The 23,958-nt window shown below is 35.2% G+C and overlaps 2 protein-coding genes across 4 annotated transcripts; one reads left to right on the top strand and one right to left on the bottom strand.

The window, feature by feature from the left end:
- The first annotated feature begins 14,927 nt into the window (after positions 1–14,927).
- On the top strand, positions 14,928–17,261 carry LOC137967186 (U-box domain-containing protein 4-like). The gene is made up of 2 exons (XM_068813667.1): positions 14,928–16,404; positions 16,737–17,261. The coding sequence occupies exons 1-2, from the start codon at positions 15,121–15,123 to the stop codon at positions 16,797–16,799; spliced, it is 1,347 nt and encodes a 448-aa protein (XP_068669768.1). The 5' UTR covers positions 14,928–15,120; the 3' UTR covers positions 16,800–17,261.
- A 1,339-nt stretch (positions 17,262–18,600) lies between these two features.
- Positions 18,601–21,808, bottom strand: LOC137967166 (uncharacterized). Of its 3 annotated transcripts, none has more exons than XM_068813646.1 (8): positions 21,648–21,808; positions 21,163–21,533; positions 20,404–20,631; positions 20,204–20,318; positions 19,964–20,104; positions 19,744–19,871; positions 19,516–19,651; positions 18,601–19,317 (listed from the first exon to the last, which is right to left on the bottom strand). In XM_068813646.1, the coding sequence occupies exons 2-8, from the start codon at positions 21,504–21,506 to the stop codon at positions 19,078–19,080; spliced, it is 1,332 nt and encodes a 443-aa protein (XP_068669747.1). In that variant the 5' UTR covers positions 21,507–21,533; positions 21,648–21,808; the 3' UTR covers positions 18,601–19,077. The 3 variants fall into 3 exon arrangements, with proteins under 3 accessions (XP_068669747.1, XP_068669756.1, XP_068669739.1); XM_068813655.1 differs by having other exon boundaries at positions 19,964–20,318; positions 21,163–21,363; positions 21,447–21,547; positions 21,648–21,793; XM_068813638.1 differs by having other exon boundaries at positions 19,964–20,318.
- Between the last annotated feature and the right edge of the window lie 2,150 nt (positions 21,809–23,958).

Here is a 23,958-nt window from a genome sequence, read left to right as displayed (position 1 = left end):
TCTGCTTGTATCCTTCTCCATAATTTTCAATCCATCCATGACATTAAATGGACCCACAAAATATCTGACCGTTGATTCTTTTCCTAAGTCTTTTTCACTCAAATATTACATATACACCCATTTGAAGGGTATTTATGTCCAGCTTTTTTATATTTAACAATTACTTGGTGATGGGTTTTGAAAGGAGAAAGTAAAGCTGGGCCAATGAGAAGAAGAAAAGTGTGAATTGAATGCTGCTTTTAGTACCAAATCCTCCACTTTGGTAAAAAGGAAAGAGCACTATGATATGCTTATCCCAACACTCTCTCTACTACAACTATTATTGAAAGAAACTTCAGGATCATAGTGCCCTTAAAACAGAATAAAACAAAGGGAAACCAAGTGGAGGAGGGGGGGATCCACCCCCTTGGGAGTTCAATGACTAGGGGGGTCTCACAATTCAATGTTTCTCAAATCATCTCTCAATCCAAACAAGACTTTTGTGGGGGGGAGTCCACCTCTTCAATTGGGTTGATAAAGGTGGTTCATATTGATGGAGATATCTGTGATTTGCCCATTGATTCTCTTTGTTTATAATTAATGAAACCCATTCTTCTTCCTCAAATGGGTTGATTGGTAGGAAAAAAATAAAAAGAGTCTTGACCTGATTCATCATTCATGTCCATTGACCCAATGTCACTATTTTACACTGTTGCTCTTCAAAGGGTATCAATGATGTTACAAATCTTGGCTCGTATGAGTTATCAGTTGATGGATTAGTTCATTGCAATAAAGCATCTTCTTACTAAGGCCTTTCTAAGATTGAATTTTCAACCAAATTTCTTTAAAACTGTTCCATGACATCTAAGATGTGTTTATGAAAGTACCATAGTATGGGAAATGTTTCTGTTTAGATATCATTTTCTTCCATAAGTGCAGGTTTTAGCCTTACGGAATGAAAAATTCTTACCCACACTGACAGAATAGCTTGTTACACTCAGCTACGAGTTCATCCTGTAAGTTTGGCATGTTGATCTTTGAAAAGATTGTAGAGCCTGGGAAGAAGGGCTGCCATGTCCCTTTAGTACTATCAAGAGAGCTCTAGAAGGACTAAATGATTGCTTTTAATTGGAAATCCAACAACATCTTAGATGTAGATAAGATAGGCCTTTTGTAACCTCCGCCTATGAATTTTTCATCTGAGTAACCCCTGAATAGATGAGACGATCTTCTGCTTTGGGAATTTGATCGACATGGCCGGAGGTAAGCATTCTTTCGTGCTTCTGTTTAAATTCTATTTTCATGAATTTCATAACGCTATAGAAATTCATATTTAGGCTCACAAAAATGTCCTGCAAGAAAATTCTGAAATACTGTTAAACAAAGGAGTTGTTTGGAAAGGATTCTGAAACAATAACCTATCAAAAGCTTATTGGCAAGCAGTTATCCTGTTGTTGGTCCCCTTTCCTGCTTGAGGTGCAATAGCTTTTCTAAGAGACAATCTTCTTTTTACATCCCCACTTGAAGATCAAGAAGATCTTTGCACGTTAGGGTTTTTCGTTGAGCTGGGTTTCGAATCATAATGTGCTTCCTGCTCTCCCATGAGCTTCCACTGAAGTCTCTTCTCTTCTTCCTGCATTTCATTTCACAAGACCACTCAGTTCCTCTTTCTTCACGCTTCAGAATGAAAATCTATTCGAGTCTTAAGATCTGGATAAAAGTAAAAGCTTAAACCAGAATACGTAAACTCAGGTCCTCTTTCACCATCCCATGCTAAGCCTTTGAACACTAAAGCATCTGCCATAGCTTATCGTTGATGTAGTCATCCACCAAGTCAGGAATGAGAATGAGAGTCTGCACCAGGTAAATGAGTACTTCAACAGGAAGATACAACCAGAAGGATCAAACCACTAAAAATTTGTTAGTGCTTTACCCTTCTGTACTCTTCAAAGCCAGGATTCCTCCTTACATGCTGCCAGCCATTTATCAACCTTTTCAACTATCTCTTTCTAGTAAAGGCTTCCTCTTTAACATTTGCAATCTGAAGCTCAATTTGGCCAAGAAGCATCCTGGATCAACAACACAGGTTCAAAGGGGAGAGAAAAATAAGTTGAACCAAACCTTCAAAAGATGAACAGCAAATTAAATAGATGCTACGAGATAAGTAAACCAGCCAAGCCTTTTTCTAAGAACAGCCAAACTTGAAATCTTCAAGTATACCCAAGATTAATATTTGATATAAAACAAGTATTTCATTATTATAGATAATAAATTAGTAAATAAAATATATTACCATATAAAATAATTAAATACATTATGTTGGTAATTGTTTAATAGTTATTAATTGTATGTTCATAATTGATAAATATAATAATCACATATATTATATGAATCTATAATATGTTAATCATATATTAATTAATTCATTACCTATTACACAACCCTCACTAGCAAATTGTCCACTCCCAAAAAATAACTTTTTTCCACATTGGTGGTTTGCCACAATCTCAAAAACAATTCAATTAACAACACATAAAAGCAATCAACTATCATAATATTTTACATAATCTATGTTCATCAATGCAATTACCCTAAAGCTTAAACCCTTAAACTTAAGAAATCAACTATTAAGATTATTTTACTATATACTAATTGAACCCGAAACTTTAGGTAGTTCAATCGAGAAAAAAAAATACCTACGAGGGGGCTAGAAGATGACAAAGGATGGGAGGAGGAAGGTCTAGATCTAGGTAACGACTAGGCCTCGAATGACAAGTTTCGGCACAGAACAACCAAAAAACATTGAATCCCACAATAAAACTATTTTGGAAGTGAACGAAATAGGGAAAGACATCGGAGGAGGGGGGACATTGTCAAAAAATGGCAAGAAGCTGACTTGGAAATGAGCATAAGTGGGAGGAAGGTGATGAGGTAGGAAGAAACGAAAGAAAAAAAAAACCTAAATTGTGGTTTTTTTTTTTGCCATATAGATGTTCTAAACAGGGGAGTCGAGTCGGATTGGCACATTTGGTTTGCAACTTGTGACTCGCCATAGCTCCATATTTGACCCACCCAAATATTGAAGAACATGTATGGAAGAGTTTTACATAACTCTCACAACAAAAAGTCTCACAGAGCCAGAATTAATATGGAGTCTAATAGGAGTCGCATGGAATAAGGTTTCACAAAAGAGTCTCAATTAAAGGTGTTTTAGTTATATTAGTTTTTTATTTATATTCAATTGTTCTAGGATTTATCTTTTAGTGTTTTGACTTAGGGTGTAACTGAGATAAGGGTAGTTTAATTGTAATTGGATTTTGCTTGTTTCCTCTATTATAAATAGAGGTTCATTGTACTCAAATTAAAACAAGTCAATGAGGTATTTCTCTTTTTAAGAAATTCAACATGGTGTAAAAGCAGGTTCTGTGAGTTGACTCAATCAACCCACAGAGATAATGTGATTCTTTTTTATTTATCATCTCTAGTAGTTTAAATTTGTATTCTATTTTTTTCTTCCTTGCCATAAAACTCGTTGTTTCGTTGGCATTTTCACTTTTATAGTGTAGTTTTATATTATAAGTTATATATTTGTGAAAATATTTTTGAGTCTATTTTCAAACTCAAAAAGAATTTTGGTAATCAAAGTTTTCTACAAAATTTGTAGCAAAGGTTTGACAACAAAAGAGATTTAAGCAACTATAGAAAGCTTCAATTTTTTATGTGTTTTGTGCAATCAAGAATGAGACTTTATATGGAGAATTATATGTCAAAATAAATAATTTTAAGCCTATTTTTAACCTATCTAATCAATTCTCAATATGAGTTTTCTAGAGGGAGATATCAAAATGGGAAGAGTCAATGGTGAGGTTCCCCAAAGAAGAAAGAGTACTCAATTAAGCTAGAATATAGAATCTGAAATATATTAATTTTTATCCAAAAATAAGTATATTTCATATTAAATGTTATATTTTAATGAAAGATATCGAAGTCTAGTTTCAGGAGGAGCAACTTTCATGTAAATCCGATTTATATGTAAGGAGATATTCCCATTGGAGTTGGCAAAAATCTTTCTACTAAACAAGGAAAATCAAGTAGTCATAACAGATTCATGAATGAAGCTTTTTATCTCAAATTTTCTATCAAAATAGAAACCTTTGAGTCTTGTTTCTTTAGCAAGAAGTTGTTTATGATTTTAAGCTATATTTTTGGAGATATTGATATTAGAAGTACTAAATGTCAGTTTTATCAAAAGACTCTCCTTTTTTCTATTTTCTCTCTTATTACCTCTCCATGCATTGACGTATAAATTGAGTTTTCTTTTCTCCTAGAGTCAAGTTTTTTAGAAAAATGTCTCTTCTAATTAGAGATTTTTGGTCAAACTTAAGCACTCCATGGTGTGCTCATTCAAGGTATGTGATATCCTGCTTGGATATTATTATTTTTATGTTTTTGTGTTTTTGTTACATGGTTGCGTATCTTTAGCATCGTCAAAATTATGATCACCCCCAGAACTTTCTTTGAGGTCATACTTGTTTTCTATGTTTACAATTCTATAATTACAGTCTCTACTTTTTTTCTTTTTAAAAAAAAAGAAGGTCACATTCTAGATTTTTTTTGAAGTATGAGTGTTACATAGATGTCTCATTCAGATTAAATATATATTTTCTCTTATATTTCTTCAGTTTATCATTTTTTGTTTTCATTATTTCAGAATAATACCTAGACCTAGTACCTAAAAGTAGAGTGTGCCCAACATCCAACTCGAGTCAAGACTTTTATTTTTCACCTAAGAGGTGATTTGTGTTTGAGCTACCCTTGAAAAGTAAGTAATTTCTTTGTTGTGCCCTAAAATTTTACCTTTTTCTCGCTTATGAAATTGAACAGTGTGTTTCAGACTGTGACTATTTTGATTGGTGTATTGATTTTGTCATACCGTTAGGAGTGACTTTTTTCTACCATATTATATTTTATCCAAGCTGGGTCTCTATATCCTTTTTATTTATGGCTTGAGGGAGAGAAGTAGAAGAAGAAATACAAGAAAGATGTATTTTTTTCCACATGTTGTGGTAGTTTTTGTTGTGACCAAAATATTCAAGAAAGGGAGAGAACAAAAGATGAAGATTTTGCATCTATGAAAAAAAATAGCCAATGAAGATTGCATACCAAGATCCTTTTTCACTGCAAGCTGAAACTATAAACTCCAGCTTGAGGGTGAGTGTTGAAGAGCAGGTATGGAAGAGTCTTACATGTCTCTCATAACAAGTAATCTCACAAAGCCAAAATTATTATGGCGAAGTCTAAGAGGAGTCTCATGGAAGGAGGTCTCACAGAAGAGTCTCCATTAAAGATATTTTAGTTATGTTAGTCTTATATTTATGCACATTCGTTTAATTGTTATAAGACTTATCTTTTAGTGTTTGACTTTGGGTGTAACTTGGTTAAGGGTAATTTAATTGTAGTCGGATGCTACTTATTTCCTCTATTATAAATAAAGGTTCATTGTACTCAAATTAAAACAAGTCAATGAAGTTTTTTTTCAAGAAATTCAACACCAACTCTCATAATCCAAGGCATGTTACGTATTCAAGATGATTCTACTCCCCATGAACCGACTCAACTTCACCAAAATATATGTTGACTTGTCAGAATCGCAAGTCAACCTAGCAATTCACAAAACCCTGATTTGGAGTAGGCTTTTTGAAGTTTAAGCTTGCTTTTAATTGTTTGAATAACATTCTTAATATTTTAAGATACAAGATTCTATTTAAGTGTTTTTAGTCGCATAAGCACAAATTTCAAAACACAAAGAACTCTACTTCCAAAAGTATAAATATTTGTAAAAGATAGAAAAATTGTTTTCAAAAGTTAATAAACTCAAGCTTAATCGAGGTTGTATATTATATATATAAAAATTTAATATAGTTAATGATGTCAACTTGTCGTAGACTTCCAAATCAAATTGCCAAGGTTAGTATATTAGAAAGTAACAAGATATAGTGACAACATTAAAATCTCATCCTGCGATGCTTAGCAACTGTATTCCCACTTTCTATTCTTAAATTGTTCACGACTTTAGAGGTTGTGTTTTCACAAGTACTTGAATCAAACATAGTAAAATGTTTTCGACTATCAAAGAATGACATAAAATAAACAATATATTTTGTTCTTAAATGGGTAGGTCTCGTTTGATAATTGAGCTTTAAACCTTAAATGGTAGGTCACATTCTTCTTTATTCTCTAACTATTAGGGTCGATGTGTTTGGATGTCTTTTGTATGTAACCTACTTTCTCCTTCATATTCTAGAATGGTAGATCACTATTTACATTTTGGGAGACTCATGCCACTTTAGTAAGGAAGACAAAATTATCTAATCCTCATCTTTTAAAATCATTTACTAGCCCTCTCCAAGTGTATAGGTGAAGTGTCTCATTAGTAGATAATGAATTGATGGAGAAATAGGGATAAAACGTTTTAGACATTATGCTAATAACATAGGTTTCTCTAGTTTCTAAGTTAATTTTTATTCATGACCATCCAAGACATACCTATACCATGAAATTCTAGAAATATATATGTGTTGCTCCTTCCTTTTAAGATTAAACCATTTGAGTTTCACACAAAATTTATAATTTTTAACTTGAGACTGGAAAAAAGATATGGGTAGAGAAGTTAGTGACACTTACAATTATGTTGCTTTTCCAAAAACTTAGCATAAAAACATTTGAACGACTAATCATATTAGAAGGAACCTCTAAGATGTTGCTCATTCTTATGTTCTTGTCTATATTTTGGGTTATGTGATCTTTTGTAACATTGTATGGTTGAAGTTGTCTATGTGTAGGAAATATTTTTGAATTTTTTGTTTTTTTTTTCTAATTTAGTTTACATTCTAAATAATAGATGATAGACACTTCATGCTATCTTGATCTTATTTACTTCACTTACATAAACCCTTACCTTGATAAAAGAAAGTCCTAGATTCATTCTTAATTCATATATATATATATATATATAATTTTTTTATTAATAATTAATTTCTAGACACAAAAAAAATAGCAAGCACCATAAAGTTAAATCGGCTAGTACTTCTTCAGTTTACTTTTCCCAAAACTCAAAATTTTCGATTGCATCTTAGATTCCCCCAAAAAACTGAGAAAAATAAATTAGATTGGAAATTCTCCCTTCTCGTGATGAAAAATAAAGATTTATTTTGTTTCATATTTCAGGGAGTTAGATAGTGTTTACAAATATATGGACAACCCCGACAGGAGAAAATATTGGAAATTCATTTAATGGATGATGTTGAAAACCTAGTTTATACAGCAAGAAAAGTGAAATATGGTTCAAGAAATTTCAAGCTCTTAACTTGATACATATCATGTGATCAAGTATTTTTAATGTATTTTAACCCCTCATTAGATATCCAAATAAGTTTTGTTGAAATTCTTCTTTTTTACTTTCGGACCAGCTTTTAAAGATGGATCTTTTCTTCTTATGGAAGAACACAAGCAATTTGCATAAGTGGGAGTTTTGAATTTTAGGGTACCATAACATTGTAGTAGATTTTTCAATATAAACCATGTTACATTTTAGAATTTTAGAAAGGAGGTTGGATTCAACTCTTGCAAGCTTTATCTTAAAAACTAGCTTCATTTTACAAGAATATGATTTACTTTATTATTTTATAATAATGTCACTATCTCTAATTTATTATTAAAATATAAAAGATTATCAAATGAAGATCAACACAAATCATTTAGATAATAAGTGAATTATTCAACTTAAATTCAATGTTGAAATTAAAAATTAGGAGCTCCTGAGCTTAGATAAACTTTAATCCACACCCTTTTATCCCAATTACATTGTCCAAATATAAATGTGGTTTTTCTTCAGTAAGACCTTGTTAGTGCCACTAACTAGAAATTTACGTCCAAAAAAAAAAAAAAAAAACTAGAAATACTTTTCCGTGTTAAAAGTTTCCTAAACATATTCAGTTTAAAATCGATCTCATTAGTTATCTGGTTGGAAATTTCATAAGATTTTTTCCAAGGAAATGGTAGAAAATTTCGTGTTTTGCATGTTAATGAATCAGCTTGAATTTGAATTTTCACAATACAAATTATTGGATTGCAAAAATTCAACTTAGATCATAGTGTTGCAAGATTGATTATTGGGGTGTAGGATTTAGGGTTGGTTGGCAATAGAGAGGTCTTTTTCTAGGGTTCTATTGGATTGTTTTCTCCTTACAGGATGGAAGACGACCTTATCAATAAAATAAACGATTATAAAAAAAATTTAAAAAATGAACCAGATTTGAACCATATTCTTGATGTAAATGGCCTGCAATCAAACATCATATCTTCATTAAAATATTTGAACCAAAACTGGAGATGATGTTCTTATTGACTTATTGTAATCCAACTAGAGCCTTTGAAGAGGACACCTTGTGCTGCCAAATGAGAGCTTAACTGGATCCCATAAGTGATGATATTATCACAACTTACTATTTCATTGTTTATTAGACCATATTCTAAGTCATTGTTCATAAGGTCCTCTTCATTTCTTTATTGACTTCAAGAATGAATATATTAAGGAATAAATCTTTCATTATTATTATACTTATGAGATTTTTTGCAATTTTTTCCTTTTAATGCCTAATTAGTAATTAATAACTACTATTTTACTCATCTTTTAATGTTGTTAGTTGTTTAATGCATGTTTCAAATATTTAATCTTGTTCACTAATGGCCGACCAAGAAAAATTTTCTCCTTAGAGAAGGGACCATGTGCCCTAACTGAGGCCCTGAGTTTAGTAATGTAGTATGATCATTATTAAATTATTACTTATTAGTGATTATAGATTAATTTATTAATTTATTAATTATTAAAAGATTATAGATTTTACTACAATCTATTATAAAAAAAGGATTAATCGATAATGTGGACCAATATAGTTAATTTATTAATTATTAAAATATTATAAATGTACATGACTAATATTAAAATATTAATATTAGTTGTGTACATTTCAAAAATAGTTACTAATTATTAATTTACTAATAAGCATAAATAAAATTTAAAATATAGTTAGAACAAAATAAAATAATAAATAATAAGTAGTACATAATAATAGAGCAATAATAATTAAGGAGTATGATATTTATTACTAATATAGATCTAAAAATAATTATTAATTATTAATTGATTTCTAATCAATTATTTAGAGCAATAATAATTGATAATTATAGTTAATAATAATAGCTAATATTATATTTGATTAATAATTTTAAATAATTAAAATATGAATCTTAATTGAGATTAATTATAATTAACTAAAAATAGTAGTTAGTAAGAAAAATATATTAAATAATCGATTTTAAATAATAATTACTAGTTATCAATGATTGTTAGTGTTTAAAGTTTTAGAAAACACTTAAAAATTATTAGTAATTAAGATAGTAATAAAAAACTTTAAATTATTTAATAAATTAAAATTTTATTATAAAAATCATTAATTTAATTAATTGGATTTATTATTTATTAAATTTACCATATTTAAAAAAATTATTAAAATTATAAATTATTTATAATATTGTTTTCAAAAAATAAATAACATGAGTCATTAATTAGCATCCATAATAAATAATGGAAACAGATTTTGGTTGGTAAGAAAAATATATAACTTTAGGTTTTCAAAATAGTAATTACTAGCAGTCAATAATTATGGTTTAAGATTAAGTTATGGAATGAATTCCAAAATTTTAAAATAAGTCATTTAATAAATTATTAGGACTCATTATTTATTAAGGTATACATTATTTCAAATAAAATGCTGACTTAATATTCTTAATTGTGAAGGTTTAGGGTTTTAAAACCATTAAATTATTAATAATTAATTTATGAATTGATGATTTAATATAAATTAGTAAATAATTATATAATTAATTAAAATAAGTCACTAAATTAATAGGACTCGTTACTTATTTCAAAAAAAATGATTACGTAATATTATTAATTGTTAGAGTTTAGAATCTTAAAAACCCTTAAATTATTAATAATTAATTTTGTAATTTAGGATTTAATATCAATCATTAAGTCATGTAATGAATTATCGCAACTATTAAATAAGAAATTATTTATTATTTAATTTCATCAAATAAGTAATTTTGTGATGAATTCAAGAAATTATGATGTTATTGAATTACTTACTTCTAGACAACAATAATAAAATAAAAGTAAGGACCTTAAGTTTCATCAAATTGGACTTTTGGCTCATTAGCTACATGGGGTTTTTATTGGTTTGAGGTCAGTTTTAGGCTGAAATCTTGTTGGGGCTAGGTGTCGTATATGTATCTAATATCCAAAAAAATATTAAAAAAATATTTCTATTCAACATCTGGCTTTAGCTGTCATTTAATGCTTCACAGCTATTACCATTTCTAGATTGTAAGTTGGGTAGAGAAACCAAATTTAGAAAAGTTGGTTGGTGTTTCTCTTCTTTGTATTATTGGCATTTGGCTTAAGAACTCGTGACACTGTTCTTGTTTGTAAGTTGGGCAGAAAGTCTCTTCGTATTCAACTCCATAACACTATGTGTACCCCTTAGCTACTAGAAGGGCTTTGAGACGAGCCACAAAACCATTAGGATTATGCTTCATAGCAAATACCCATTTACAGCCCATGGGTTTCTTATTGGGAGGAAGTGGGTGCAAAGTTCAAGTTTGATTCTCATATAAAGTAGTCATTTCTTCTTCCATTGCCGCCTTACACAAGAAATTGATGCAATAAAATGGCAACAAGAAGGAGACAAACGATGATGAGAAACAAAATTAGATATAGGTGAGAGGTAGATGGCCTAGTACAAGTCTGACGTTCCTTACGAAGAGCAATAGGTCTAGTGGCAAAAGGTCGACCAAACACAGGAGGAGAAGGACTTACCTCAGAAGGATTCGTAGACTCCAAAAGTGTAGTATTAGTCAATGCTTCAGGGGCTTATAGAGAGATATCTGGATCAATAGGCACAACAATAGGAACTGAAGAAAGACCTAGAGGAACATCCTTGGAGTAAAAGGATTTATCTTCAAAGAAAGTCACATCCCTAGAGACAAACAATTTACGAAGAGAAGGGTAGCCCAAAAAGATACACTAAATAACCCTCAGATTTAACTTACTTTTATTTGGAAATGTGACATGTACGAAACATGTACAACCAAACACCTTCAAGGGAAGTGAAAACAAGTCATCACCCGGGAATAACAAGGAATATGAAGACTTATTATTAAGTATGAAGGATGACAACCTATCAATAAGAAAACATGTTGTGAGAATGGCATGTGGCCAATAAAAACAAGACACATTCTTGGAGTAAAGAAGGCCACCAGCCAATTCAAGAATATATCGGTACTTTCTTTCAACTACATCATTTTGTTAAGGGTGTAAGTAAAAAGAGGTTTTATGGATAATGCCATTATTACTACAAAAGGTTTGAAACCCTCCTGACATATACTTTTTGGCATTATCAGAGCGAAGTCCTTGTAATTTGTGACCAAATTGAATTGAAACCATGACATAAAATGATTTTAAAATGGAAGGGATTTCAAATCTATCCTTGAATAAAAATAACCATGTTACTCTAGTGATATCATCAACAAACATAATAAAGTACCTAGCTTGAGAAATATTTGAAATACTCAAGGGTCCCCATACATCATAATGGACCAAGGAAAAAGGAGCAACACCTTTAGGTTCAACTTGAGGAGAGTAAGTAGTTCTTTGGAGTTTGCTCAATTGACACACCTCACAATTTAAATGGGAAAGAGACTTTAAATAAGGAACTAAGTGCTACAGTGATGACAAAGACAGATGCCCAAATCATGGTTAGTTTGAGATCCAGATAAAGCTTTGTTTGAGTTAATGAGCCGAGCTTGACCGAATCATATCTCAGTTCGAAAGCTCGTGAGCCAGCTCGTTAACGGGTTCGGGAGTCGGGACCGAGAGCGAGAGTGAGGGGGGGAAACTCTTCGTCACCGTCGAGCCCCTCCCATCCGTTGTTGTGTCCGCCTCCATCGTCGTCGACAGCTACTCACCGACCGCCTTCACCGCTGCATGATTTGATTTCTTCCTCCCCTCATCTGCCTTCGATGCTGCTTCCGTCATCGTCGTCTGCCCCCAACAATAGGTCCTCGCCTGCGCCACTAGACCCCCTTCCCTCCATATCATCTTGGCGGAAAACTAGAGACCTAAGTTAGGGGATAAATAATCCCCCCCCCCCCCCCCCCCCCTGCACGTGAAGACATCGTGCGACTTTTGCACGAGCGAGATCATAAGCAACTGAAAAAAAAAAAAAAAAAACTCTTTCTTGAACTCCGATTGTCCCTTCCTCATGGCTCTTGAAGAGACTCAAATTGTTTGAGGTACTCTCTTAATCCTAACTCCACTAAAGTTTTTCAGAAAAAACAGATTGGTAGCATTTTAGAACTGTTGCTGTATGAATCCATGCTCCGAAGAAAAAATAAAAATGGGCATACGATTAAGTCATCCAAAACCATTTTTCTTAAACTTTTTCTCTGTCTCCATGGTCTGGTTTTCTAGTCCTTGAATCAGAACGGTCTGATTGAGTACAAATGGACAAAACTAGCGTTGCTTTTCAAAGGAATATTTTTATGTTTGATTATTGAATAAAGATTATACATAATTATGCAATTTTTATGAATGATTTTATGCATAGTGTATAGATAATTTTATGCAGAGTTAATATACAGAGGTTATGTCCAATTTTAAATAGAGGTTATGCCTATTTTTATGTAAATGTATGCATAATTTTATATACAATTTATTTGACTAGTATTTTATGGAAAGTTTTAAATGTAGGTTGGAGCTCAAATTCAGCTCGAGCTCAGTAAAAATTATTGGGTTCGAGCTCAATTACAATTTTAGACTCGAGACTAAGCTTGGCTCAAACTCAAGTTCGAAATATTTAAATCAAACTAGGCTCAAACATAGGTAGGTACGGGCTCGGCTCGATGCCACCCCTAACCACAATCTCATTTTCTTTAAAAAAAAAAAAATATTTAGCTATTGATTGAGTTTCTTCCTATCCCATTTTGTTTGTTATTTATTTATTTTCAAATTTTGACGGGTTTGATTTTTTTTTAATGTGATGTATTTAATGCTTGTTTTGAGACAAACGAGGTTAGTAAAATTCACTATATGCTATGTTATATGTATTTGAAGGCAGTACCAAGTGACTATGGTTATTAAGGAAATTTAAAATTTTCAATGTAACTTCTCAATAGACACTAAGGCAATGTTAATACACAATGAAAAGGTATTTCTAGTAGAAATATGTTTCCAAGGACAATTAGTGACGCTTGTTTCCTGGTAACACTTTTCTAGCTAAAAATTCTTACCATAAAAATTATATAATTTTCCAAATAAGATTTTCTTACCAAGATGGGGCGGAAAATAGCATGAAAATTTTATGGATAATTATTTGATAATTAATATTATAATACTTTCACCACAAGACAATTTTGTATTTAATATTTTATTTTAATTAATTTCTAATTATTTCCCTGAAAATCCACCATGCATCATTTCATCCATGCTTCAAAGGAATTTGGGTCCTACACCTGTCCTCATCTAATACATTCAATAATGAAAATGTCCGTTCCACTTTATTACTGAACACCTCAGCAGCAGAGCCGGTGAAAAACCACGTTGGCCGGTGATATTCTCCAAAAAACAACAAAGACTGCCAGCCCACTTGTTTCCACTTTGCCGGTGACGCTTTCAAGCTGTGACATCTTTTATTAACTCGGAACTCAAATGATAAAAAGTGTGTGTTGACGTAACCGGTCAGTTGACCTCCTTCCTCTTATAAATTAATGCGTGGGCAGCACCAATTTGGACACATCATAATCTGTTAATTACACTTTCAATTAGACCACAGCGAATGTGCCCGGAAACATTTCTCTAGGTAGGGTCACAAAAAGTTCCTATTCCACCAACCATATTATTACTGGATTAGATTTTCTTGGGATTTTATGTGACAGCCGTCACCTAGGGACAAAATAAATTAGACCCTCGCAGCCTTATCGATCACAAAAGTTTTAAAAAAAAGCACACCCCTCGTGGTGTCTGTCAAGGTGGGTCTTAACAAATTTTAGTCGGTCCTGCCAAATCTTAAAGAGGGTCCCATAAAGGTTGCATCTTTTAACCCTCTACTCCAGAGTCAGAATCCGTGTCACATGATGTCACATAATTGGAAGTGAGATTTTAGTAATTTATTTATTAAACTGTCACCAACGTGACAGCTTGTGACACATTTATGGGGAAAATTCTTTTCATCAATACCCACTTGGGAAAACCACATTTAAGTATGTATTTGTACGTTTATTAAAAGCATGCAAGTAATAAAAATATATTTTTCTCCATTTACCAAGGCCACGAGGTGCGACCACATTTAATGATGTATCTCGTTACATGATACATGTGTTGTGTATTACCATTTTGAAGTGAATAAAAAAAAAAGACCCTTATATTAACGGTGAAATTAATTATTTTTTTAAATATGAAATGGTAGATCTCCGCGTGCTGACGTGTTACACTGTTCTTGTCCACGTGTTTCTTTCTCTCGTGTCTGTCTATTCTTAACGATGACTGTTTTACTGGCGAATAGATTTGGACGGTGTATAATTCAGTACGATCCTTCGACGGTTAAGATTATTCGTTTTCTGTCGGCTACTTACACGTGCTCACTCGCAGCGTCAAGCATCTGTTTACCGTACCGAGAGACCCTCACGTGAGCTTCCTAACCGTTAAAAGAAACGCGAAGCTTCCTGGAAAGTGGAAACAGCCGAGCCGATTTCAGCCGAGCCGACGGACGCCGCTGTCTTCTTGCTTAAACTGGGGGTCCAGATTCCAGAGAGTCCAGGAAACCAGAAAAGGTTCTCTCTCTTCCTCTCTACACAACAACCTTTGTTTCTAGAGCTTCCCTTTACCCTCTCTTGCTGTAGTCCACCATGAGAGTTCCCCGAACGAGTCGAAGCGAAAACCTAGTTTAGCTTTTCAAAGGCTCAGAACTGAAATTTCTGTTGTTGTTCCCGGTAGATTCGAGCTCGAGCTGTGTTTCTTCGAAAATGGTCTCGCTCAGAGACTCCAATTCCGGTCACCTTCCTTCGTCTCAGACGGCGTTATCTTCTTCTCCGGCTCGGGATACTGTCAAGGTGCATCGGACTCTCGGCCGGTCCATGCGGACTGTCAGGTCTAAGATCTTTTCCCAGAGCGGCGCGCCACCGGAGCAGAATTTCTCTGAGACCCTGACGGATTCGGTCATCGATTTCAGACTGATTGAGCTTGCTGTCGGTGACGGTGGATCTCATAAGTCGCCAGTTCCGGAGGTGACGGATTTTCTGGAGCTTTCGCAAACTTTCAGTGATTTTTCCGCTTACAGCAGTGATATTTCCGGCGAGTTGGAGCGACTCGCGAAGCTGCCGGGAACGGAGGAGTCGAGCCATCATGGCGCCTCCGACATCGAGTCCGAGTTAGGGTTAGGTTTCCTCCATCGGGATAACATGACTTTGGAGATCTTTGAGAGCGGTTGTTTGGAAAATCATCACCCTACTGTTCAGATCTGCGTGAAGGGTCTGCAATCACCATGCGTTACCGACCAGAGATCGGCCGCGGCGAGGCTTCGCCTGCTGGCAAAGAACCGGCCCGAGAATCGGGAGTTTATTGGGTCCTCCGGCGCGATTCCGGCGCTGGTCCCGCTCCTCCGCTCGGTGGACCCGTGCACGCAGGAACATGCGGTGACGGCGCTGCTGAATCTGTCTCTGGACGAGCGGAACAAGGAACTTATCACCGACGCCGGAGCGATCAAGCCTCTGGTTTACGCTCTGAAGACTGGGACTGCGGCGTCGAAACAGAATGCCGCCTGCGCGCTGATGAATCTGTCGCTGATCGAGGAGAACCGGCTGTCGATCGGGGCGTGCGGCGCGGTGCCGCCGCTGGTGGCAATGCTGATGGGGAAGAGCAACCGAGGGAAGAAGGATGCCATGACGACTCTGTACAAGCTGTGCGGGGCGCGACAGAACAAAGAGCGAGCGGTGAGAGCGGGGGCAGTGGCGCCTTTGGTGGAGATGGTGGGGGAGCGCGGGGGCGGACTATCGGAGAAGGCTATGGTTGTATTGAGCAGTCTGGCAGCAATCTCTGCCGGGAGGGAGGCAGTGGTAGCGGAGGGAGGAATTCCGGCGCTGGTGGAAGCTATCGAGGACGGGTCGTCGAAGGGGAAGGAGTTCGCTGTCTCGACACTGCTGCAGCTCTGCGGGGACAGCGTCACCAACAGGGGGTTACTCGTCCGCGAGGGCGGTATTCCGCCACTTGTGGCTCTGTCTCAGTCCGGCACCGCCCGTGCCAAGCACAAGGTACTGATACTCTTTTCTATGCCTCTGATCCAACCCCATCTTCCCATCTCGGCTTTCGAACTATTATGTTTTTTTGGGTCTTCAAAATCCGGGTGGGAAACGATTTTTACAGTGAAAATAAGAATTCTCTCTGGAATTTTTCGATGATAATTGCGGATCTTTTTTCCCTCTGTGATTGAGAATTAAGAACATTAAAGTGACGCTTATTCTGAGCACAAATAGAATTACTGTGAAAAAATGGAAGAAAATTGAATTGGCAAGTTTCCTTGATCATCAAAATTGAACATTTTGCTGATTACCAGAAATTTCTAATCCTGTGTTCTTTGTAACAGGCGGAGACTCTACTCAAGTATCTGAGGGAGCATAGACAAGAGGCATCTCCTTCGAGTCCTTAAAATGATTTTATTGCAAGAAGAGAAGGAAGGAGCTTGGTGTTTTTGTTTGATTTTGTTTTTTAGGAAATTTTCCCCTTCTCTGAACTGATTCATCGTGTTTCATGACTGTAAATAGGGAGTTTCATGGTTTGTGATTTGTACAGTGTGGTTTGTAAGAGTTCACCAAAGAGATAGTAGAAGTCGATGAAAAAACATGGAAGACAGTAGACTAACCTTAGCAGTAGTGAACAAAGGTTAGAAAAAAGGATGTGTAGAGAGCTTGAATTCACTGGTTTGCTTGGACATTGAAGAAATGCCAATTTAGGAGGTTGAGATTTGGGTTCTGAGTGTTTTTTTGTTTTTGTTTTGGGTGATCCAAATTCTCTTGTTTGATACTGCTACTTGACATGCTATTTGATGTAATTCAGAAATGCTTTTCTGCTCTTTTTCAATATAGTACCAGCAACTGAGTTGGAAGGATTTTGCTCATTTGTTTATTAAGCAAGGCAGGCTGTTAAAGATTCACTTGGAATAAAGTAAGTGGAAAGGCAAAAGCCCCTGAGATGCTTTTATATCAAGTGAGCAACAGAATAGTGGCATTAACCAGTGTTTATTCCTATTAATCTAATTCACTTCATCAAAGTCAGTGTCAACTGTCAACAAAAGTTGAACTAAAACCTCTAAACATACCTGATAAAATACTCTCACTTGTTGCCAGTATTTTACCTCAAAAAATTGATTTCTTCATCTGTTTTGTTGAAGAGCATATATACGCAAAATCTAACGAGAATCTCATGGGAGAAAGTCTCACAAAAGTGTTTTAGTTAGAGGAGTTTTAATTATGTTAATTTTCTATTCTTGTACAAATTTTTTAAGTATTCTAGTAACTTATGTGCGAGTGTTTGATTTTGGGTGTAATTGGGTTATGAATAGTTGAATTGTAATATGATTCTACTTGTTTCCTCTATTATAAATAGAAATTTATTATACTTAATTATAATCAATTCAATGAATTTTTTTTTTTTTTTTGAAAATTTAATATGGTATCAAAACAAATTCTATGAGTTGACTTGGTAAACCCACAGAAATAATGTGATCCTTTTTCTTTTGTTAGTTTAAGTTTATGTTCTTCTTTTTCTTCGTAATTGGTGTTTTCTAATATATGTGCCCATTTTTTTTCCCTTGATGTTTATTCCACACTAATATTATTTTTATACTACAAACAATATATTTAAGGAAAGTCTTTTTAGTCTATATTCCAACTCAAATAGAATTTTATCAATAAAAGAGAAATCAACATCTAAAGTAGCAAAAGTCGGGCAACAGGAAACATTCAAATGACAACAAAATGATTCATTTTTTAGGTATTTTATGTATGCAATAACAGGAATTTATATGGAGATTTATCTCTAAATAAATATCCTTGAGTCTAGTTTCTTTAAAAATAATTTTTTTATTATTCAAAGCTATAGTTTGGGTCATTTCTTCTTTCTTATAGTTTTGGTATGACTTAAACACTCGTGTTGGCATCTACTAATTTGGTTTCAAGAGAAGATCGCTAAACAATTTGGGCTAGGGTCTCCTCTCAGATGTTGGTTTGCTTGTTTGTATGGATTGTCTATATTATTAGGCTCTACCATTACAATCTCCCCTATTTTGTTCAAAAATCGAAGGTCAAACTTAATATTGATTGGATAAACAAGTTATTATTATCTTTAGAAAATACTGCTCAGACATGTTCTAGCAACAGGACTTGTCCCCTTCATTTCCCCCTGTAACAGTGTTTCCTTTATATTTGATCTACTTCGCAATCACCCAAACTAAAAAAGCCGGCAAGAAACAATAATTTTCAAAATCAGTCGTCAGTCTCTGCAGTGTTCTCTACCATGGCAACAGTGTCTCAGGTCATCAGAATCCGGGATTTGATCCCCAAGGGCCGAGGACTAAAAAATGAAACAAATTCCATGAGTAGAAAATGAGGAAAAACCTATGCCAGAAATCTTCCGTGGTTAACACTGCTACAAGTCTGTCAGAACTTTTGAAACTTCTCCAGCACAGAGGTTCTCCTCCAGTTTAAAAAAAAACAGGGACACTCTTAACTTAACCTTGATTTTTCATCTCCTCCACAATGTTAAAGTTAACAAAAACGGATTTCCTTGCTTACCCATTGATCAGCTTGCTTACCCATTGATCAGCTTGCTCACCAAAACTGCCAGGGAGAGAGAGCTCATTGGCACCACCACTATCCGGATCTCTTTTTAAGTCTACATAAATACCAAAAGCAAGCAGCTTTGTTCTCTCAGATGCCAAAGAACCCAAGTTCACTGGCTTTCTCCTTCTCAAATGTCTCAAAGTACTGATATATGATTGTCACGGCAAGCAGGATCCCTGTCCCTGAACCAATTGCTCCCATGAAATCTGCTAGCACAGTTAATGCACCAATACACACGCCGCCAAATGCAGCTGCAGTGGGAATGTAACGGTTCAGTTCCTTCTGCAGATTCGATTCCCTGTGACCAGGCATCACCATTTGTTGTTCCTGCACATATAAGCATAAGAACCAGACTTGATACCAACAACTAAATATGAGCAAAGGGTTATCTTTAATCTTCTATTTGGAAGTTAACTTCACAATTAAACAAAGTAAATCCAAGATGGCATCTATTCTCCAGGAAAGGTTGGATGTTGATCCTAGGATCTAGAACGTGAAGAAACTGAAAAGAAGTAAACTGTCTACCTTAAGTTGCTTAGCCACATCTTTAGCAGAGGATCCAGACACTTCTATCCAAGTTTTTGAGAAGAGTGCACATGCAGAAAGCATAAACACAACGTAAAAGAGTGCATGGAATGGATTAGCTGCCATATCTGCCAAGCTGAAAAAGAATGAAATGCATCTTCAGTATCACTGTCACCAGAAACTGTTTCCAAAAAAACTGAATTAAGTGGAAAAATAAGGTTTAATCACCTAGCCGGGGCTGTCATGTAGTATGCAAGGCCGCCAACAGGAATGTACTGACCACCTGAATACTCAGATTCTTTCCATTTACCCAGTAGATTCACGAGGAAATTTCCACTGTACCTTCTATATAACAACTGCAATAGATATAAATAGCATGAGCAATTGCTTTGAAAAAAGAAATTATGTTCTCGTCCTAATATCAACCAGTATTCAAGAGGTTAGGTACCTGTGAGATAAAGTAAAGATTTGAAACAAGTGCTGACTGTAGAATGATTGGCATGTTAGAGGTGTAGAACAGTTTGATGGGATATGAGCCTTGCTGACCACGGGCATTCTTTGACCTCACTGGTAAAACAACACGGAATCCCTGAAAGTAAATCACAATAAGGAAGACCAAAACTGTTGCAAGCAAGTTCGTCACATTCGGAAGATTCTGTCTATAGAATGCCTCGCGCAGAGCGCGAACCTTATCAGTTCGAGTTATAAGAAGATGGAACAAAGCAATAACAGCTCCTTCAAATTCAGCTCCTCTGCCACTGTTGATTGTGGTGGGACTGAAAGCTTTCCAAATGATACTTTCACTGCAAAATATAGCAACATAAAGAAAAAAATCAACATTTATACATAACATTACTAAAAGAATGAAGAAGAAAGTATGCAACTAACCAGATATTGGTGGCTATAAACAAAGAAATGCCAGATCCAAGACCATATCCTTTCTGCAGGAGCTCATCTAAGCATATTACAATCAAACCAGCAAAACACAGCTGAACAATTATGAGGATTGCATTTCCCACACCAAGTTGACCCACGCTGCCATACATCCCAGAAACAACATATGCAACAGCCTCACCCACAGCAATGAGGATTCCCAGTAACTTCTGAGCACCATTTCTATAGAAACAGATACATGATAGCCACCTTTAGATGAAAATCTAAGCACAAACCAATTAAAAACCCACCAATATGCCATAGTAAACGCACAAGGACACAAATGAATTTTGTCAAACATGTAGAAGATGTCGCACATATATATAAATACATATACATTCTGAGAAAGGATGGGCAATCCCAATGATTTCAGAGAAGCGATCGGCAGAAATGCATGCATGTAGAATAACTGGTCAACTTTACTAAAAGCCAAATTTCTCAACTTGCGAGCAGATTACCATCTTCCACACACATGGCCATCTCATAAACAACTAGGTAAGATGCTCTCGAGACGATTTAGCTTCAGATCAAAACGATCCACCAGACCAGCAGTAAGTAATCGGTCAGCAGGCAAAGTTTACAGAATTATCAGCGAATTACACAACTACAAAAACCCAATTGTACAGGAAAGGCCATTACTCAGACTAACCCACCGAAAAAAAAAAAAAAAAAAAAAAAATCAACAGAATACGGGCTTTATAGGAAAATACTTACAGTAGGGCTCGATCCTCGCGAACACTGTTGTCAACTTCAATTATTTTAGAACCTGCCAAAAGTTGCATCACCAACCCAGAAGTCACAATAGGGGTAATTCCAAGTTCCATGACAGTGCCACGGTTCGACGCAAGGATAACACGCATCCAGTAGAAGGGATCTGCTCCTGTTGTTGAATGAATGCCATACAGAGGGAGCTGACTGCAGACAAGGAAGATAAAAAGCGAAATCACGGTATAGATAACCTTCTCTCTGAAGGGAACCCTCCTATCGGCAGATTGTACCTCAGGCAGGATCGAAAGAAAAGGTCTAACAAGATGAAGAACTCGAAATCCTCCACCCATCTTTTCTTGTCAAATCTATTCCAACAACTGTAAAAATCAACCTAAATAATTAATCAAACAACACCATAGATCAACAACCGGGGAAAATTCAGGCCAGATCTTAGAAGAAAATACAATCGAACTATTCAAACCAAGAAATACCTTGGACGGATCTGGGATGGATGGATCTGGGAAGAAATACGTATTTCAAGAATGACCAGCCAGAAACCCTAAGAATCCACCAGGTCATCTATATATAGAATATAAACCAGAGGTTCGGCATCCACTGTGGCCTCCACATCAGCTCTCTGGATTTCTTTCAAAAGGAATGATCCTATATCCAGTTTTATCACTGGCAGAATTTAAAATTCAATTCACAACTTCGATAAACAAGTAGAGAGGTGATAGTTATCAAACTCAATTTATAGAGAATTTTAATTTCTCTATTGATGTAATGTATCATCTGGTTCAAAATGGTTACCAAATTTCTATTTAAAAAAAATTGACTTCATTGAGTTTATAGTAGCTTCCCTTAAAAAATAACTTCTCTACCCCTCATACAAGAACTCCATATATCTCCATAGTTACATCTCCAAATGCTACAAAAATTGAACCATAGACTAAATATGTACTCTCACTAACATGTATCGACTTTGTTAAATGACCAATCTACCCATTAAATTATATTTAACACTTTCGTTGTTCTATTCGGCCTCACCCTCGATGCCTTCCTCTCAGTTGTCGTCTCTTCCTCTCAATGTTGCGCCCAATCTTCGTCTTAGCCACGTCTTCTCTTTTTTCCGACCGCCATCTCTCACCCTTCTTCTCTATTCAACCTTTCGCCTCCTTCTCAAACCCTAACATTTCATCCTCTATCTGCCCCCCTCTCTCAAAACCTCTTTTCAGCCTCTAAAGTCAAATTTTAAAGTATAGGTATTTTTTTATTTTTTTTATTGTATTGACTGTTTTAATTATCTTCAAATATTCAAAATTTCCATTAAAATTTTATAATCCTATTCTCACACCACCACCGTTCTCTAGGTTTGTACTTGTAGAACATAACAACAGTCCAAACGACAAATACATGGTGGTGGATCCATCGTTAGTATGTTACAATATACTCAAACTAGAACGACCAACTAGGTTTCAATTACTATCTGGTTAACTTAATCAACTAGAAGGGCTTCTCCTATGCAACCAATAGGGGGAGATAAAGAGGATAGGGACCCTCTCCCTCCAACAAACAAAAAGGGAAGAGCTCCTACTCTCCCTTGCATCACATGGAGTTGTTGATGGGGGAGGAGTCGTTCATCTTCTCAACAATGGAGAACCTCAACATAGCCTTAGTCTCAAACACAATCTTATACGCATATATATGATCTTGTAAACCAAAAGTACCATATAATATCATACAGGATTTTCCTGGTTTGCTTTTGTTACTTACCATTGCGCCAAAAGACCAGTCTGTTAGCGAAGGCACAGTATGCATATTAAAGACAAGTCATTCCAACACACCCCTGCACGGGGAACACCCATGTACAAATGCAAATGCACAATTTCACCTATACAGGGACGACGGGGAAGAAACAAACAGGGAGAGCGGGACTCAAACTCGAGACCACCTGCTCTGGTACCTTGTTACTAACCATTGCGCCAAAAGACCGGTCTGTTAGCGAAGGCGCAGTATGCATATTAAAGACAAGTCATTCCAACAGCTTTTACGTTGTGGGAAAGCAAATCATACAACATTCGACTTTTGAGATATAATCAAAAGAATTTATTTTCATGTTTCCTTTATTACATTGAAATAATTAAATAAATAAATAAATAAATGAAATTTAAAATGAAAAACCAAATAAAAGTTCCAAGAATTTTATGAAACCCTTAAACATTTATCAACTCTTCTCTCAAGGAAATGACTCCAAGTTCTCATCATCATTTCCTGGACCCTTTGGATCTCTCTGGCAACGGTTCCCTTTCTCACAACCTCTAGTATATGGCTTCCCAGAAGAGGCTCCTTCATGACATTTATCTCTGTTCTTGGGGCCACAGGAGGGGACCTCATCCCTATTTAGGTCTCCATAATTTAATACTGAATTGGTCTCATCAATGTCCTCCGATGTTGCATGGTTGGCATTGACATTTGACAATTCCATAAAGAATATGCAGTGCAATAGAGCCAACACCACGAAGAACTTCATTTGAATGCTTGCCATTTAAACTCAGAAGTTGAAGGGGCGGGCTCAAGCTAGAGAGAGATTAGTTGGAAGCTTGTGATTTCAGCTTTAGAAGCTCCCTAGAATTTATAGGAAGCTCTTACAAAAACTAACCCAAAATAGAATTCGGTTGTTTGAATTAATGGTTTGAAAAAGAACAGTTTGTCCTGGTTTGAAGGGTGTTGAAACCGAAACAAACGTGAAACCTGAGAAGGAGACGATGCTGAAGACGACGATAATGTAATAACCTTACGAAA

The sequence above is a fragment of the Aristolochia californica genome, unplaced genomic scaffold (genome assembly GCF_029961685.1).
Source record: "Aristolochia californica isolate CCGP_79_NKW_82.1479 unplaced genomic scaffold, dmAriCali1.0.hap1 SCAF_10, whole genome shotgun sequence".
NCBI lineage: Eukaryota > Viridiplantae > Streptophyta > Magnoliopsida > Piperales > Aristolochiaceae > Aristolochia > Aristolochia californica.
Note: the sequence above shows the minus strand (reverse complement) of the source record. Positions and strands in the feature narration are given on the sequence as shown.